Source organism: Numenius arquata, chromosome 4 (genome assembly GCF_964106895.1).
Source record: "Numenius arquata chromosome 4, bNumArq3.hap1.1, whole genome shotgun sequence".
In the NCBI taxonomy this organism is placed as follows: Eukaryota; Metazoa; Chordata; class Aves; order Charadriiformes; family Scolopacidae; genus Numenius; species Numenius arquata.
The window spans coordinates 39,423,826-39,442,278 of NC_133579.1; the positions used below are offsets into that span (position 1 = coordinate 39,423,826).

General features: G+C 41.2%; 1 protein-coding gene across 1 annotated transcript in view; it reads left to right on the forward strand.

Moving 5' to 3' along the window:
* EPB41L4B (erythrocyte membrane protein band 4.1 like 4B) overlaps window positions 1-18,453 on the forward strand; it is a 174,092-nt gene that overhangs the window by 118,183 nt on the left and 37,456 nt on the right. Inside the window, exon 19 of the mRNA XM_074146174.1 lies at window positions 9,665-9,732. Coding sequence (XP_074002275.1) covers window positions 9,665-9,732 — 68 coding nt within the window. The remainder of the gene's footprint in view (window positions 1-9,664; window positions 9,733-18,453) is intronic.

Below are 18,453 nucleotides of genomic sequence, written 5' to 3' on the forward strand. Positions count from 1 at the left end.
TAGCTGCTGCTATGTTGTAAATAAGTTTCAGAGCAAGCTGAGCATTCCATTTTCCCTTCTTACCTGTGTTGTTTTGCACAAGTCTTTACCAGTCAGATTGGATTAATTAGGTGTCTGTAGGCTTGTCCTCAATGATAAAAGTCTTATGATTTCAGAGGGAAGGAGGGGAAAGAAGACCATTGGAGGATAGCACATATTGTGGAAAAATAATGGCATACAGTTCAGTTTGAAATCCCTGAAGCTCTCAGTGCTAATGAAGTATGGCTTAAGAGTTACAGTCAGTAAATTAGGATGTCACCTTAATCTTGGAAGTCCTCATTCAACTCTCTGCTTAGCCACAAAATTGTCTGTGCAACTAGAGATGAGTTCTTCTGCACTTGAGCTCCCCTCCTGTCGAGTATGAAAGATTACCCTTCTCAGATACATTGCAAAAATCAGTAGGCAGAGACCAGGCAATGGTCAGGCGTTACAGTAAGAAGCTGTGGCTACACAAGTGCCTGGAAGGGTAGGCAAAGGGCTCATGGTGAAGGAATGAGTAGAAACACATCATCTATACCTAAAAAATGGGAGGAGGGAAGGGGGCTACAGGAGACTGATAAACTCTCATATCAGTGCACCATAAAACCACCCAGTTATCTTCTCTACCCATCACCACCACACCCCTGAAATAACTAGCTGAATACCAGTAGCTAAGCCATTTCCCAGTGCCAGTTCAGTCATCTTCTGGGAGAAGTGAGCTAGGATGACATTACACTGGTCAGAGACACTTACAGCAGCCTTTTGAGGGAGCAGATAAGAGATATTTTCTTCACGGAAGACAACCATTTAACTCCATGTATTCCTCTAGGGCTGTGATCCTGCCCCTCTTTGACCCCATCTGACATATCCTGCTGCCCAGCATATCTGGAGGACTAACCATGTTATCCTCTGCTCAATTCTATCTTTTGATGCCAGTTCCATATTAAATCCCTGAGAAGTCCTGCCTTCTGGCCTTATTCTTAAGACTCCAATTTCTCATTTCTTGTTTTCTGTACTGTCAGATTTCAACTTACAAGGCAGCCAGGGCAAGAAATATATCTAGGTTCTGTAAGGCACAGCCCATATTCCTTGAGCTGTAAAGCAAGACAGGCGATTTTCCTCACGTACAGCATAGATCTTCCTTTATTTAACAGTATCACAAAAAAGATGAGGATTTGCTCCTCTCTACCTTGCAAAAGGAAGAAGAAAGAACCAGACTCTGTCTTATGCACACACTATTTGAAATGAAATGTTCTTTTAAAGGCCCCAAAAATCTATGGTCTAACTTGTTCTTTATGAAGCTTCATGGGGCATCTTCATTATACAGTTAGGTGTAAAAGCATGAGAAAAATATTGGTGCACTGTAGGATTGGATCCAAAATTAACAAACTGTTGTTTGAAATATTTGTAACAGCTCTCTCTCTAAGCAGTAGGAATATTTTCAATACCATATGCTACTAACATCAGGATGTGACAAGTTTATGGAGGCACCTCCTGCATGTAGTAGAAGAAGAAGCTGTTCCTTGTTAATTCTGAGAATGGAGTGAATGTTTGCAAGTGGAAAATATAAACTGGGACGGAAATTTTCTGTAGTTTTCTTTCTTTGCGGCAGCTAGACACCAACACGAGAGAGACTTAGAAATGAATTATTCCAGTGCTTACGATTTAAAAAACAAAAACAGGGGAAATTATGCAAGACATGTGAAAACATATTCTGGAAGATGGTCTCTGCACTGCTTCATTTCAGAATTATGCTGAAGAGCTGTTTTGTTGCATTCCTGCGGGGCAACACACCATCTCCCATGGCTATAGTCCTGACTTAGAGACCGAAAAGTTGTAAGTTAACGGTGCTGATCACCGAGCCCTGCATGTGGTTTAGAGTTATAGGGCAGCAGGAAGCTAACACAAGTGAGTTTGTTTATTTGGTGAAGATGGAAATATTTATGTGCCATTCTGCTAGCTGGAGAATCAGACTACAGTGTGCATGGGGATGCTGGAAGCTGAATCCAGGAGCACACTGCCTCAGACACCACAGGTTAGAAATGTGAGGAACCCACACATGACTGGGAACCTGTGGTTTGCACAGGGCATGCCACAGAGTATCTGTAGGTCTAGAGCAAATGAGTAGTGTTTCACAACACACCTTTCAAACTGTGCTACAGGGATCTGCCACCTTCTAGCTGACAGACTGCATATCACAGTTCCCACATAATTAAGCTCCAGGGGAGCACTAAACACTGTGAAGCAACTGACATCTTTTCTTCTTTTTTTTTTTTCCTCCTTTTTTTGCATTTATTCCAGACTCTTCATTTGAGAGGGAGTGGTATAAAGCAGCAGTGAGGAGCTGCCAGAATACAAAAGACCAGCTCTCCCTGGCATCTAACCCCCCTTTGCAGCTTGCATGATTCAGTGCTGATATGCTGTGATTGAGCAGACGACTTGTTAGTATCACAAAGAGTCCCTTTTGCCAAACAGTTCATGGCCCAACTGATGGAGGAAAGATACTAGCAGGTTTCGGTTGCTATTTATATCCTCTTTGGCTCCAGGCAAATCCTAATTATTCTTATAATTAAGCACAGGCTCCTGAGCAAATGTACAGCTACCTCAGCAGGGCTTTTTCTTTTGGTGGACAGTGTGTGTTATGTTCTAGTAGTTTGTCTTCTACAGGTGGTGTTTGTACTCTCCACCTGTTACCTAATGTTTCCTAAATCCTTGGGTTGACGTAGGTCTAGCATGTTAGCACAGGGAAGGAACTGAGATCCTGTTTCTCATGGATTTCTACTGCAGCTGATTTTTGCTTTGCCTGCATCTTTGTCTGCAGACAAGAGGAGGCCACGCTCGTTTTTGAGATACATTTTTGCAGTGCAGTTTATGGAAGACAAACAGAGGTGACATTACCACTGAGCTGTTCCTCACTGAACATTACGGGGTTTTTGTTGAGAAAAAAAGTGGTGGGAAAGGGTAGTTTGGATATGCGGAGTTATTTACAAAAAGCCATTCACTTCTGCTTTCTCAATCCCAAGGGAAACTCTTGGCTAGCGAAAGGTATCTTCCATCAGCCAGGTTTGGGTTCTTGAGCAATTGATTCCCCTGCCTTGATTCTCAGTAAACAAAGGGACATTTAGGCTGAACAAAGGGACATTCAATCCTGTAGCTCCTTTCACACACTAATTTTCTTCACAAGCTTATACACATGTAAATTTTTAGGCCAGGTTGATAACCATCTATCTTTTTTTCCTCCCTGTCCTAGAAACAAGTATAGACTGATAATCATGTCGGTTTGCTTTAAGTATTGCCAATATGTGAGTAAGTGCAGGTTGCCTGTGCTGTCTAGAATTGCCTCGAGGAAAGGACTGGACTGTGGTACAGAAAATGTCTCAGGACATGCATGGGTACAGGTGTCATCCTGCAGCCTGTGCTCTCTACATAGATGCAAGCCATGGCTGCAAATGTAAACGACACTGGGATTTATGCATTATTTATGGTACAAAAGGTGCGTAAGTAAGGTGACTCACAGTGCTAGTCTGTCTTAGCTGCATTTTTGATGGTTCTTTGGTGCCATCTCCTTTAAGGAAAGATTCAGGTGTTAAGGACTTGTCAGCTTCAAAGTCCAGGTGCTTTTGCCATGTATTTCTGGAGAAAAAAATCGCTGTCTTTATGTGAGCTGGGTGTTTGGAGCTTTATTCACTTAAGGGGATCTGGATTCAAACCCTAATCAGGTCATGAATGAAAATAGAGTAGGTGAGGGGAAGACACTTGAGGATTTATAATCTTATGCGATCTTTCTTATAATAGGACTTAAACAAATCCTTCCAGATCCCCAGAGGAGTTCTTAGCTTTCACTAGATGTTGACTTAAGTACCTTGAAAGGATCAGCTTTTCCAACATTTTAACCTCTTTCCATCACGAATTAGATGCTGTTTGCTTCCCTCTCCTCCTTTCCTCCCTCCCTCCACCCGTCCTTATTCACAGCGCAGAGCTACTGCACAATTTGACAGTCTTCGCACAGAGATCAGAACTGGAATTATGTGAGTCTAACAGGTCACAGCTGAGGTGTTCAGGCTGTGGGGGAAGCTTGCACAGCTCCTTATGTACACGATACCTTCCTTGCTAAAGCTGTTGCTGTTAGTCACCCACTTGGATGAGCAATAAACTCACTAGGAAATTTCAGGCTAAGTAAAAAGAAGCAACTGCGCTGGGACTCTCGGCTGGAACTGCAACATCGCGTCGGTTATAATTGCTCATAACAATGGAATTTAAAAATGGCTCAGCTTCAAATCCTTGGTGTTCAGTCGCTACGGGGAAACAGGTTTGCTCAACTTTAAAAGCCAGGCAACAGGAACGGAAGGGTATCAGAGGTATAAAAATACAAGATTTTCAATGTGTGTGGGCCAGGATGATCAATATATGATACATGGCAGCTCATTAGAAGTGTGTCAGCAATGATACCTCAAAGTCAGGGGAAGGAGCTGAGGAAGTGATGCAGCAGCCTTGCTGAGGTACAGAAGGGGAGGGAGGATTTAGATAAACAGAATGTGGGAAAAGGGAAATCTTTAATTTATTCCCTAGGATACTGGAGGCAAATGTGGCAGTGGTGTCACAAGACTGTGACAACACATTGTGGATATGTCAGCTACGTCTCCTAGCTGGCATGTCTGTAAGTGCTAGTACATGATGAGACAAGTACTGTTAATTGTGCTGATGTGTAGGAGCCCCGCCATAGCCCAGGAGAGACATGGTGCCCGGCCCTGTTCAGAGGGAGAAAAACAGAGTAGTCTGTTCCCAAGAGAACTAACCAAGATACTTTTCTACCTGAAAGGAAACATTTGACATATTAAATCACCAAGGTAGATTTACCTTGGCAGGGTTTTCTTCCTGATGATGTGTTGGTTAGCCTGTATTATCTAATCAGATCAGACAACAGTTGGAGTGGCTGACAAATGACAAAAATATTGATGAAGAGCTGAAAAATCTGGTATGCTTCAGGGCTCCTTAGCATCATTACAGAGCCAGAAAGAGCCAAGATAGAGAAGTATTTCTGCTGCACTGAGAGCCATTGCTTCCTTACCTTTGAAGGTCTCCAAACATGTGAAAGCTGTGTTGCTCCTCCTTCCTTTCTGTAACTGGGAACTTGTGAAATTGCTAAGTAAGAGACATCATGTGGTTCATATGAGCCTTCCATACCCTTATCTTTCTCAGATGAGTACCTGACACTCCCCCTTGGCTGCAGTGATCAGATGCTGTCTTTTTTGACTGCATTTTTTTTGCTGATTCAAGATATCCCTATCGTGGATCAGATGGGATGAGAGCCACAGCAGTGTCCCTTGTGATGGAGCAGATGCACAGATGGCACTAGCTCCCCAAGGGTCTTGCTTGAGGTTTGAAGAACACAGGCTGCCTTGCCCAGTGCCCCACTGGAGGATGACCAGCCCGTCATCCCAGCCAGAACTAGTCTGTTCTGTGCAGAAGCACAGAAGGCTGCAGCCGAAGTTCTGCCTTTCCTGTGTTCTCCCACTTGATACAAGCCCAGTGCAACCAATTCCCATTTTGAGATCCTGTTCCCATCATCCTGGGGCTAATTCTTTCTTCAGAAGAAAATAGAAGGAGCTGCTGTTCTCTAGGCAAATCCAGCCATGGGGGCTTATGAATTCATACACGGAGTTTCTCCCATGGGCCAGAAAGTTTTTCCAACCCTGCTGGAAAGCTCAGCAGGGTCTGATGTAGCATCCTTGGAGCATCTGCCCTTTCTTTAAGTCTCCAAAGGACCTGGCTGCTGGGACAGCAGCAGGGATTATGGGTGCTCAGGAGTCGACTGAAAGCCTGGCAGCCCGTAGGTAGATCACTTAGGCAGCTGTGGGCAAAACTTGATATTACTTAGATGCTTTTCTCCTCTTTTCATCTTTTGGTAAAACTAGACTTTCTTAGCAATCAGCTATGCAGGGAGCCTGTACAATGGCATTTCTGTCCAGGTATGTTTCTTGTCTCTAGTGTAATGCTTTACCTTTGTTTCTAACACCATCCAGCAAGTTAATGGCATATGAAATTGGAACATTAATAATGTTTCTTTTGCTCTGGACCCAGAGAAGAAGAGTCTGGCATTATGTGGATGGATTATATGGATCAACCTTAAATTTTGTTTGTTTTGCAGTCTGGTAGCCAGAAGAGCGAGCTTGTTTCTCTTTGGGTAATTACTAAATGAATCTGCTTCTGTATAAATTAACTTTCCAGGTCTGCTATGCCCTGAAACCTCTCCCTCTCAGAGCAGCAGCCTCTGGGTGAGGGGAGAATCTGCCGTAGTTAAGGAGGTCTGAGCAGCTCTATGCTGCTACCTCTGTTTTTCTTACACTGGTTCCATGTGGGTGACAGAGCTTCTGTCTGGCTCTCCATATACATTCCCCACCAGATGCCTACTGTTAGCCCTGGGTAAACTCCCTTGTTTCACTGATGGAGGGCATCCTGCAGTGGAAACCCAAATCCTGGCCATAGCATATGCACTTGTTTTCAAATGAAGGCAAACCAGCTGAGAATTATGTTGTGAGAGTTGTGTACAAGTATAACCTTTGTTTTACATTCACATCTTTTCAGTAAGGCTAAGGGAGTACTTGTGTGATTACTGAGTGTGATTTGCTGAGTTAAGGGGAAAAATAAAGGAAACATACTGCCACCTGATGACTTACTGGCCTCCTTCTGAAAACAATCAAGCAAACAAATAAACCAAAACCCAACAAGCTAACAAGTAAAGCAAGGGCAGTACAGTTCCTGATGGCTGAAGCCCCTTGCAGAAATGTTTGCAGGTGTAGCATTTTCCTATGCCTGTTCATGGGTATAGAGGAGAGGCATAGGGCGAGGGGAATGCACCCATCCTTATTAACGTGTACCTGCCAGTGCACACCTGTGGCACCCAGTGTGCACGCCTGCATCACCTGGGGCCGCTCAGGCCTCTCCATTTCTTTACATGCTCCCTCTCCCTCCAGTTTAGAGGGGGTTTCTTGCTCACTGGTCTGCAGTACTTGCTTGTGAGTGCAGAAGTATTTTCTGTTCTCTAAAGCATGAGTAATAACAGAGAAAATTAATACCAAGAGAAGTTCCTCGGGATGCTGATCATACCATTTGGGAAAACATAACTTCTTGAGATGCAGGCTTAGATTTCCAATGCAGAGAAGGCAAAAGAGAGTGGTAATGTAGTCACAGAGCTGAGAAGAAACCAAAGGTCAGGTATTAGGGACTAATACAGTGAAGGCCTCTTGACTGGCTAATGAGTCAAGCCACTCCGTGGCCTATAGTGTTTAAGTAGGTGGAATTTTAATAATTTCGTTCCCAGTCACAGCCCCTGCATTGCATCCTTGATCTCTGTATTCTCTTTTCTGTTGTTGTGTTCAAGTGCATCTTAAAATGCAGCTCAATTAATTTGGTGAAAATTGGAATAAAGTAAAATTTATGGTTTTAAAAAGTAGCCAATTTGACACATAATAAGCAGCTAGCTTGTCAGGCATAACTATAAAATGTTGTTAAGACATCAGTGTGGAAGAAGACACTGTGTATTAAGTTTCTGACAGCTGGATTCATGTTTACAGCTTTCAGAAACCCAACTGCTTTATAAAAAGCATTATAATTTCTGTAGAACAAAGAAATGTTACTTCAGTGCTCATCTATGCCAACGAAGAATGATTTTCAATACTTTCTCTCAATTCCTTAAAAAAAAATTTATTTCCATTCAATGAAGCACTAGATTTTGAATAAACAGAGCTACTAGAAGACCAGTAAAAAAAAAAGCTTTCTAGAGCTGAGCTAAATTTCTTATCGTTATAAACTCATTAAAATTTAAAAAATGCACTCCTGGACCTGATATTATTCATGGTGTGACACTAATTCACTGAAAAACTTAGCTGCAAAACAGTTGGTGGCTGAGTTGCAATGGTGGCAATGGTGTGATTGTGACCCCCTTTTACCTGATTCCTTAACGTTTAGAGCATTTGCCCAGGACTGAGGAAACATTGGGCTGAGAGATTAAACCCAAATACTCAAGAGGCCCTATGCTCGGGTAGAGCTTTTCTGGTACCTATTGCTAACCCTATTCTCCTCTGAGTAAACTAGTCATAAACCATCTTCCTTTGTGTAAATGAGTCCCCTAGGAGAGGGACAAACCTGCTGATGAGGTTCAGAGGGTCCCTTCTCTGCTGCTGATGTTTTCCACATTAATATACAAGTTGCAACAACTCTAACAGGAAGGGTTACAGAGGGACCTCAGATGCTTCCTAACCCATGACCTGAGGTACTTGTCTGGGCTGGAGTAGGCCCAGGCACGGGTTCAGTTTCTACCAGGCTCCCAGTGCTCTAAGTTTAATTGCCCATATAGTTAATTGAGTGTACCAGCTGGAACAGTCTGTTCCCAACATGGCTGATGCTCTAGTAAATAACGACCTGGGAAGTGGCGATGGGGGTTTTGTTCTCTCTGGCACAAGGGGGAAACAAACCTAAAACTATTGGAACTTGAGCAATTTCCCCAAGCACTTAGCATCCCTACTGATATTTTGTAGTTGATTGTTAAGGTAAAGAAGAAACTCAGCTTTCATTTTGTTTCTTTTTCTTATGAGTACTTCAAATGGAATATATCAATTTTTGTTGAATGGAAAGCCTCACATCAAATTTAGAATATTCTTATATACCTGTAAAATCCGTTGATTTGGATATGATGAATTTGTAGAAACCTGTCTCATCCTTTTTAAAGAGGATGAGACTGACATTTAATTCAATTTGATCTGGACAAATGGCCTCAAATTATTATGGTTCAGATATTGAACTCTGAAAAATCACTTTGTCGTAGGCCCATATCAGTTCCCTTCTATCGATTTAGCAGAATGGAAATGTCAGAGACTGCAAAGCCCATTACTGATTTGGAGATACTTTTGTGTCTTCAGCCAGTATTTTCTGTAGAGGGGTGCAGAGTTGCACTGACACTGGCATTTACACATGGATTGTGGAATCCTGCATCTCAGCTGAAGAGTATAATCTACCAACACCTGCCCAAACTGGGCATTTCCTGTGTAATCAAGAAATTTTCATGCAAGTAATTTTGCAATACTGGTATTTTCAACTCTATAGACAAATGGTATGTGAGAGACAGGACTCTGTAATTTAGCAGAGAGCAGCGGTGGGTGAGATTTTCTGTGAATTGCACATACAGTGTGATTATATGTAGGGGATCCCATTTTTCAGTTAATTTTTAAAAGACTGAATGAAAAGTTGGCATCATTATTTTGATTAGACTACATAAATATTTATTTTGCTCTAGTTAAAAGAGCAAGTCAACTATAGTATGTTTGCCTGGATTGATTTTTATTATCTCTCTTCAAATGCTTTCTGGAGGAACCAAAAATATCAGTGTCCCTTTCTTTCTCCTCCTTTATCCTTATCCAGTCTCTCCCTAACACTATTGTTCTGCACATTGTACATTGTAGCTAATCAGAGCAAATCTCAGCTGTGGGAGATGAAAAAGAAAGTTACTGTGCCTTTTAAATCTGGGCAGAGTAGGCATTTTGGGTATTGTGGTTTTCTGGAGTATTTACAGAGATACTTTTTTAACAAACAGATGTATTATCCTAAGTGTATGAATTTTGTACTAAACTTTGGCTCCTTCTTTTAACAGGCTGTGAAAGAAGAGACCTCTTTTGTAAATCCCAGTAAGACCTCCAGCCTGCAGGACCCTAATGTAAGGTCTGTTGCTTCTTGTCCGTAGGGAAAACATCAAATAAATGCATGATATAGTGAGGCATTTTCCAAACATTGTCTCAGAAAGGTGTTATGGGTCAATTTGCTCATCCCCGAGTTGCTATGTAAAGTTCACGAAGCAATGACCTGTGAGGAGATGTCTGTCAGAAGGGTGCTTATTTTATATATATATATATCAGATATAGTTGAAGAATTAGTAAAACCTCAACTTTAAAAATCAGACTGAGTGTATATACTTAAACAATTGATAAAAACTCAAGACAAAAAATCAGGTCTAGTGACAAACTTAGTAAAACTTATATAAAAATAAGTCAATTTTCATAACTTTTGTATCAGAAATGTGATAGGTGTCCAAACTGGAATATCCTTTTGTTTGTATTCTTCTGATTTGTACAAGTTTTTGGGGGTTTTTGGGGGAGTTTTTTGCAGAAGAAAAGGCATTTGGTATACAGCCTTCAGAAAAACGGCTCATTTGCAGGCAGTGGTGACTACTTTGTATTGTTCTGTTGATAGTGGATAGTAGTCTTCCTTTTTTGGGGTGGCCATTTTGAAGAGGTATATTAACTGTAAACATTATTTGAATGGCACAGTATGCTGTCTTTCAGCAGGTGATTAGAGAGGAAGTTACAGCACGGGTATTTGAAAATTGCCTGCCTCCATATGTATGGTAGAGCTATTACTTTGGATGTCTTTAGTGTTCAAATCTGAAAGGAAATATTGATGAAAAAGATTATGGATTTAAAGCATGGCAATCACACTGAATGTTAATCAGCTAATTATATAGTATATACACTAGTATAATACTAGATTACTAGTCATCTCATGGTTTTATTTTATAACTTTCTAGTGGTGACTTTTGCGACTGAAAGCAGGCATTTAAGCATCTTATAGAAAAGGTTGGATGAGGAGGATAATGAATTATGTCTGACAAATCATTCTGAACTCAAAAAGAAACAGTATAGTTGTGAAAATTTGTCAACGCTTTTTCAAATGTATATCTTTCCTATAAGGTGATAAATCACACCCTGCAGAGTTGTAACTTCTAGCCTGTCAGGCCGTGATTTTCCTGTTTGTTTGTCCAAGGGGCCGCAAAATGTACTTGATAGTTAGAATCACTCACTTTTCTCCTGTTCCATCCTTTTAGACCGCTACAAAACTTTCTTAGGACCACTAAGAAAATTCATCATGTATGTTACACAGTGACCTATTTCTTTGTTTAATAGATATGAGTTTTATGTATTGTCTTTGCCACCACACCTTTTGTAGGGCTCCTGACACTTCCAGAAGTAGTTCAGGAGGACCTGGTTTGTAAAGCCCTGTGTGATTTGGAACGTGGCTAAAGTCTTCTTTTCCTTACTTACCTTTGCTGAACTTCTGCATAACGTCTGTAGAAAAACCTTTAAATTTCACATTTTGTAATAGATTCTCTCATTCTTCATCATGTTGAACTGAAAATGAGTTGTGTGCTTTGTGAGGTGAAGTACTATTCAGCATGAATAAGAATGACAACCTAGCTGCAAAGCTAATTTTACTGTTTTCTTTTGCACACATTCAAGCTTATAAATTCATAAATTCCATTTTTGGAGTTCTTGGTATGCAGCAGTCTGGTGTATATTTGTCTAATATTTATTTTTATCTGGTCAAGCATTGTTTCCTCTACAGTCAGTTGTGCCAAATGAAATGGTATTGTTTTATTGCTTTGTGTCTGTGTCCTGAAGACGCAAATATACAAGTAATCAGTGTTCAGGGATGGACCAATTTTAACAGCCTGCATTCAAAACTCAGAGAATAATGCAAAATAAATTCAGTGTTTAACCAATTCTCTTTCTTCTTTAAGTGTCTTCCCTTTCTGCAGGGACATATGCACCCTTGCAGACAGATAGCATGTGACCTATTTGCCAATAACATCCTCTATAACCTCTATTTTGTGGACTTGGATGGATATAAATGAGCCTTTGCTCTGCTAGGAATTGTATCTGAATAGAGTCAACAGTTAGCTCATACTGGTCAGACAAGTCAACTGGGAATTTTTCTTTTCTTTAGTTGAGAAATGCACAAATATCCTTTGTGAAAAAGCTTTCCCTGTGGAATTTAATTTTTATTCCTGAAAGTACCCATGCAGACGTTCCTGTAGACCTGTGTGAATGTTTGAGAGATATTTGTTTGCTGAAATATCTTGCCAGTTGAAACTAGCATCTGTCACAGCTATTTAACAATACTGCACGCTTTTCATGCAAGGGATTTATAGTAGGGACAGTGACTTCATGTATTTGATTACTGATGGCTGTACCTTGCACTGTTTTTTCCAAACCCAAGACATTGGAAAATTTGTTCAGGATAGCTAGTGAGCAAATATATGCAGGTTTGATCATTAAGTGAAGCATGAATTGTTCATACAAATAGGGGAATAAAAGGTGAGGAAGAAGGGCGGTAGTGCGTATTTGATTGAAGAACTGGGCTCTCTTTGCTACTATTTTGTCTACTCGTCCATTGCCACTCTGAAGACTACACTTCTAATGAATTAACTGCTTGGATATGGCCTGTAATCCCCCTGAGCAATTATTTTAGCATCTGCCACAGCAGACTTAATTTGGCTAACAATTGCTATAGCTCTTTGTAGAATTAGTTCTGGTTCAACTAGTAATTACTCATATGTATGTGTGGTATAGAGACTTTTGCTACAAGCAGGTCTCCAGTCATTTTGTTGGGCATGGCCTCTGTTATTCCTGATTCCCACATGCGTAATGTTGTGCTTATGCAAAGTCATCAGGTATCAGTCGATGTATTCACCTGTTTTCTGTGTCTGTTGGCAAACTACAGATCCTTCTTTATCTAAAGTGTGACAGGACCCAAAGGGTAATGATTAATGGAGCAGGTTCAAGCTGGAGGCCTGTAACCAGTGGTGTCCCCCAGGGGTTAATACTTGGTCCAGTCCTGTTCAACATATTCATCAGCGACCTGGACAAGGGGACCGAGTGTATCCTCAGCAAGTTTGCTGATGATACCAAACTGGGAGGGGTGGCTGACACCCCGGAGGGCTGTGCTGCCATCCAGCGAGACCTGGACAGGCTGGAGAGCTAGGCAAGGAAGAACCTCATGAGGTTCAACAGGGAAAAGTGTAGGGTCCTGCACCTGGGGAAGAAGAATGTTAGGCACCTATACAGGTTAGGTGTGGACCTGCTGGAGACAAGTTCTGAAGAGAAAGATCTGGGGGTCCTGGTAGACAGCAAAATGACAATGAGCAAGCAGTGTGCTCTTGTGGTCAGGAAGGCCAACGGAATCCTGGGCTGCATAGGGAAGAGTGTGGCTAGTAGGTCGAGGGAAGTCATTCTCCCCCTCTACTCTGCACTGGTGAGGCCACAACTGGAATACTGCATCCAGTTCTGGGCTCCCCAATTCAAGAGGGATAGGGAACTACTGGAAAGAGTCCAGCGAAGGGCAACGAGGATGATTCAAGGATTGGAGCATCTCCCTTATGAAGAAAGGCTGAGAGCTGGGACTCTTTAGCCTGGAGAAGAGAAGGCTGAGGGGAGACCTTATCAATGCTTATAAGTATCTCAAGGGTGGGTTGAAGGAGGAGGGAGCCAGACTCTTTTCAGTGGTTCCCAGTGAGAGGACGAGGGGCAACGAGCACAAGCTGGAACATAGGAGGTTCCACTCAAATATGAGAAAAAACTTCTTCACAGTGAGGGTGACAGAGCCCTGGAACAGACTGCCCAGGGAGGTTGTGGAGTCTCCTTCTTTGGAGATTTTCAAGACCCGCCTGGATGCAGTCCTGAGTAACATGCTCTGACATGCTCTGGGCAATCCTGCTTCGGCAGGGGAGTTGGACTAGATGATCTTTATGGTCCCTTCCAACTCTAAAAATTCAGTGAAATTCAGTAAATCATTTTAAATAGGGGGAAAAAGCCCACAGTTGAAGCTGAAATTGCACTGTTTTGTCAGCTTTCAGGATGGGAAAGCTTGTGAAATTTGCTGTGTCAATTTGGTGCAGGCTGGAAATGCAAGGTTTGTCTCCTGATCTTCCTGTTAATAGCTGACCTGTACATGACTCCTTTCTCCCTCCTGCTTTTGGAGACTAGTGCTGTGTGTCTCTATAGCTTTCCCTCCTCTGGACAGGATTTTTTTTTCTCCCACTTGTTCAGGTGCTGGTTCCCACATTCAGTGAGGAAAAAGCTAATGACTCAGTAACCTAATACATGCTGCAGTGTCCTAGCTTACACTCTCCTTATTCCACAATTAAGACTGATATAGTGCACTATGAACTGGAACACAGTCATAAATGTGACCCTTGCTGACCCTGCTGCTTTGCTGATAACCTCTAGCAGAGCAGCAGATCTGGACAGTGGCAGTAGGGGAAGTTGTACAGTTACCTCAGCTGGATCCATCCGGGCTGCACGACAGAGCTCTCAGCTGAACAAAGTCAAATGAGAGCAACTAATGGAAGGGAAATTTCGAAAGCAGGTTAAATGGGAGAGCCATGAATTATCTTGATAAGACACAGATTTCTACTAAGAGTTAGATGCTTCTTCATTACAGCTCTGTTGTAACAGACTTGAAAGCATATACGTTTTCATTGACACCCAAGTAGTACATACAGAGAAGTACAGTCTAGCTATATAACTGGGGTTTAAGCATTTTGGACAAGGCAGAACATAATGTTGGTTTATGGAAGAAGAAATACCTGGAAAATTGTGTTATTTATGTATTTTCATTATTTTGCTTTTTATACTGCCTATATCGACTCAAGAAGAGATACAGTTAGTTTGCAGTTACCACCTCGCATAGTGAGACATGCTTTGTTAAGGCATGTAGTAAAAATATGTTTATGTGAACATTGGTGTAGTTTGGAACTTACAATGCCAGTCATTTTACAATGATTTTTAATGGTACTTCTTTTGGGATGTAGGGCCCAAGTCTGCAAGGGAGGCAGTGATCATGTCAGTCCCTTTTATGACCAGCAAGAGCAATTCATCTGCCACTAGAACTAGAAAAGCCTTTCTAACAAAATATTTTCTTCTTTAGTGTTGCAAGGGGAGGACATGTCATGGTGCAGAATGGGCCAGAAGGGATTGTGAGGAAGTAACTGAGGTATTTCCCTGTCTGTTGGAAACTTCCTTACACGCAGGTATCTAACTCAGTGTCTAGATGGAAGCGTCAATGGAGAAGAGTTCAGGGAGAATTCACTGATTAGATATCTAATTTAATTCAGAACTGCATGTTCTTATGTATAGCTTTGGTAAGGCTCTCATCACCTGCCTCCAGCTGGGATTTTTTTATTTGAATCTTTTAGTCTTGAGAGATCAGGGTTCAGACTGTTTGTCAGAACACTTATGTAATGAAGGTAGTATAAAAATGAAAGTTGTAGTCACCCATTTAGTTATCATCTCTCCTCTTGATTGGAGGTCTGGCCTGTCTAGTGATCAGGGATGCAGAGGTTTCTCTCCTGTGGCATATCAAGCAAAAGCGAATCACATAGTTACCTTTTCATCTTTTCATAAACCTCACCCATTTCTTATCAAAGAGATGGGCTGCTAGAAAGATAACCTCTTGAACTTTCTTTCTATAAATTTCTCACCTAATTGCCAGCCTGCTTCATTTATTAAATGTAATAAATATACGGCAAACTACAGAACCCCATCAAGATAATTCCTTCCATTATTCCTCTCCTTACTCAAAGCTTTGCCAGACAGAAGTACCAACCGTACAACTTCCACAATGCCAATACATGAACCTCTCCTGAAAACACTTGGAAGTATCTGTTTTCTCTCTGGCTATGACCAGCCAGGTAAACCTATAGTGTGTATACGCACAGAGATTGCATGTGCACACAGATTCTCACACATAGAGTTTGGCTGTATTTAACATAAAACTCTATACATTTCTTATTTTGTTCTTTTGTTCAAATATGGCTGAATGTAATCCCTAGTATAACTCTGCTGCACCACCTTCAGGAATTCCAGCTTGTGAAGAAGTAGACGTCAGGAACTGCTAGTACTTTGGAACCAGACAAAATACTGGTTGTTCTCAGGGATTTCTCAGGCATGGCCTGTTTGCCAAGCCAGACTTTCATCTTGGGACAAGTCAGACAGTGGAAATGTTGGCAAAAATGCCTAAAGTTAAAGAACATTTGATAAGCAACTGAAATAAAATTTGTAAGACAGGAATTATCTGGCATTTATTGGATTTGCTGGTAATTTACTTTTTTCTTTGTGGCCACTTGGAGCTTAGGAAAGTTTAGACATGATACATATCTGATTTGGGTGATCTGGCTGAAGGTCTTCAAGAGCTGCTACATGTAAACATTATCACCTTCTTTATCATCAGCTAAATGTTAGCCATTTTCTGAGTAGTTGTTTAGTGTTACACACACAAGACTATCCAGATCTTAAAATAGTTAGACACATTCTTTGGAGGTTACGTTTTGAAAAATTGAAATAGTAATTGACATTGTTTCAAAGAAATTTTAGTTATTTATCGGAGAATTATAGAACTGTTGATTGGAAGGGACATCTGGAGGTCATCTAGTCCAGTCTCCTGCTCAAAGCAGGACTGTCACCAACACTAGGTCAGGTCATCCATGACAATGTCTAGCTGAATTTTGAAAGCCCCCAAGATGGAGATTATACAACCACTTGTGCAAAATACTGATCAAGTGTGTAAATGCAAATTCCAGCATTTCTGAGGCAGGTGCCCAAGTGCTGTCAGTGAAGAGCCCTCATCAACTGTAGCCCTCAAGTCGGCTGGTCAGTTACTACTGTTCTTGTTACTGTTGCCACTTGCTGTTGTGCACCATGTGGTACATTTATGGACTGCAATATTTATTTTCCCGTATAACATGCTTTTGGATTGATACCAGCTTTGGCATGCTTTACATCCCACACAGTTTGGGATTTGTCTGTGGATTTCTTTCTGTTTAGACCAACTGCTGCATCACCCTTTGTTGATCCTTGTTATCCAAATTATCTCATCTTTCATAGGATTGCAAATAGAAATATTCTTCTTATGTGGGAGTAGGTATAAGCACCAGCTGGTGCTTTGTGCATTCATTTATTCTAATTTTCTTTGTAAATCTTCCCATCCAAAACCAAATTATGCTATTACATTAAGACTAATTACATTAGGAGCAGCTCAACATGTAACATAAAATTAAATGTTATCTCACAGAGCTTGATGATGCTGCACACTAGAGAAGAAGGGTGGAAAATATTGAATTATATCAACTTATACAGGGTAGAGATGAATTAGGAGAAGTAATCGCAGGCACTCTTCTGAATGCCCAATGCAGAGTAAGCTTTGCTCATACAGATTGGCAGAATGAGATTCCCCTGCTGCGGCTCATGCACCTGGTGTACTTTGAGTGCTTTGAGTCTGGATGCCTTTCAATTTGCATAAATATGTCCTACACCTTTTCTGACTGAGGTGATGCTACTTCCTACATATAACTTTCATGTATCAAGGTAGGAGTGTCACTCAAAGTAATGTCTGCATTCTTGTGCTTTTCCCTTTGCTTTCTCACCTGCACAGACTGTATTAATATTTGAATTATCATCTCTTGGTATCTGAGCTAACAACCTGCTGAATTACCTGGTGCAGTATCTTCAAGTCTGGAGCCTTATCCACAGACAGTTTCTAGGTAGTAAATTTCTAAGCATCACAGAGCTGAAGCTTTGGATCAGCCATCCAGAGGGAGCTGTGGCAGGAGATTTCCACATTGATATTTGGAGGCCAAGAATAGTCATGTCACCTGGATGATTACAGACAGCTTGTTTCCTCAAGTCAAAGACCTCAGTTCTCTAGAAAAATAGACATATACAAAAGAACTTTTAGGCAGGTCAGAATTTAAGCTGATCAAAAATTATGTGCTTAGTTTTACCTGACATGAACTTCAGTCAATTCAAGCAGGCTGTGTTTTCTTAGAGTGGACTTAATTCTATGAGGCAGAGTCTGAAACAAAACATTTAAATATCTCCTTCTCATGTATTGTGAAATATTCTAGGAAAACTAAGAACATTATCTATGTTGACTTCTTCCTAACAAATATCAATTACTTTTAAAAAGCTGCTTTTTCATTCAGTCTCCATCCTCAAAAATAAAAACCAATCTTTCTCCAACCGAAAAATTTTAACCAGCGTTTCCAAAAACAAAGAGAATAGCTAAATGCACATCAGCCTGGCCTCAATCCAGTGGACAGGTTAATAGATCTGCTACTACAGCTTTTTACAGGAACCTCACCCAGTAATTTCTGCATCAAAGCCATAACTTCAAGCTGAACTCTTGCATACCCTTTGCATGCCAGTCTGCATTAAAGATTGAAGGTAGGACACCTAGGTATGTTCTTTGACTTCATTCCGAGTATTAAAGACCTCTCTGACCTGTTGCCTGAAGTCAGATGCTGATGAATTGTTTGTAATTGTATTCTTAATCTCTGAATTACAGAGAAAGGAGCAGTACTCAGACATTTCAGATGAGGTTAAGTTGATGAAATACCGCACTCGAGGTACATTTCTTTGGCCGTGGCCCTTAAACTGCATCTAGGCTCTTCGGAAACCACAGCATTTATAATGGCTGTCCTGGTTGCTGTATGGAGAGGTAGGATTTGTAGCACAGTTTGACCTTAGATACTGTGTGTTGACCTGAAACATTGCTCTGAGCTGGGCAAGGAGAACAGTTTTCTGTATCATCATTATCTAGCTGTTGGAACAC